This window comes from Austrofundulus limnaeus, unplaced genomic scaffold (assembly GCF_001266775.1).
Source record: "Austrofundulus limnaeus strain Quisiro unplaced genomic scaffold, Austrofundulus_limnaeus-1.0 Scaffold2735, whole genome shotgun sequence".
Lineage (NCBI taxonomy): Eukaryota > Metazoa > Chordata > Actinopteri > Cyprinodontiformes > Rivulidae > Austrofundulus > Austrofundulus limnaeus.
Genome location: NW_013955137.1, coordinates 1 through 752, shown reverse-complemented (window position 1 = coordinate 752; position 752 = coordinate 1). Strand labels below are relative to the sequence as shown.

The 752-nt window shown below is 47.5% G+C and overlaps 1 protein-coding gene across 1 annotated transcript in view; it reads left to right on the top strand.

The window, feature by feature from the left end:
- Window positions 1-689, top strand: part of LOC106511385 (pentatricopeptide repeat domain-containing protein 3, mitochondrial) — a gene marked incomplete at both ends in the record, with an annotated part of 12,519 nt that extends 11,830 nt beyond the window's left edge. Inside the window, 3 exon segments of the mRNA XM_014000141.1 lie at window positions 56-189; window positions 277-318; window positions 531-689. Of these exon segments, the coding sequence (XP_013855595.1) occupies window positions 56-189; window positions 277-318; window positions 531-689 (335 nt within the window).
- Between the last annotated feature and the right edge of the window lie 63 nt (window positions 690-752).

Below are 752 nucleotides of genomic sequence, written 5' to 3'. Positions count from 1 at the left end.
TGTGTGTGTGTGTGTGTGTGTGTGTGTGTGTGTGTGTGTGTGTGTGTGTGTGTAGGTTCAGGAGTCGTTCGCTGCCTGTGCTCTGGATGTGAAACAAACGTTTTCAGAGAAGGGCATAGAGTGGAAGTCCTCCTACCTGTCACACGTCAGCACTGTGCTGCTGAGAGCCAACCAGTGTGAGGAGGCCTGGTGAGACACACAAACAGCCTGTTGTTCACCTGCTCTGACTAATGACTGGAAACTAAAACAAACACAACGCTTCCTTCCTCTCTACAGGGAGATGCTGCTGATCTTCAAAGAGAAAAACCTGGTTCCTTCGTAAGTTTCTCTCCAAACACACTCAGAATGACTGTCAGTGAATCCACCTCAGCCATCACAGTTTTCAGTATGTGGTAGTAGCTGAGAGTCATCAAGCTCTGTCTGAGTGGTGTTCATACAGTGCTTTGACTAGAATTATCTAACTTCTTCTTTGGTTTGACAGAGGTTAGAGGCAAGTGATAATGTTGCTGCTCTGTTTGTGTTTCCTGCAGTGAAGCTGTGCTGAACAGCTTCCTGTCAGAGTGTCAGAGCAGCATTGGTCCTGACAGAGCAGTGGAGCTGGTGCAGCTGTCTGCAGCCTTCTGCCTGCCTGCAACAAGTGAGCTGGCATCAAGAGTGCTGGTTGACTTTAATCTGACCGAGAGCCAGAGGTCAGTCTGAAACACCACACCTTTATACTGCTCTTAATATTACTACTGTTACTACTACTATTC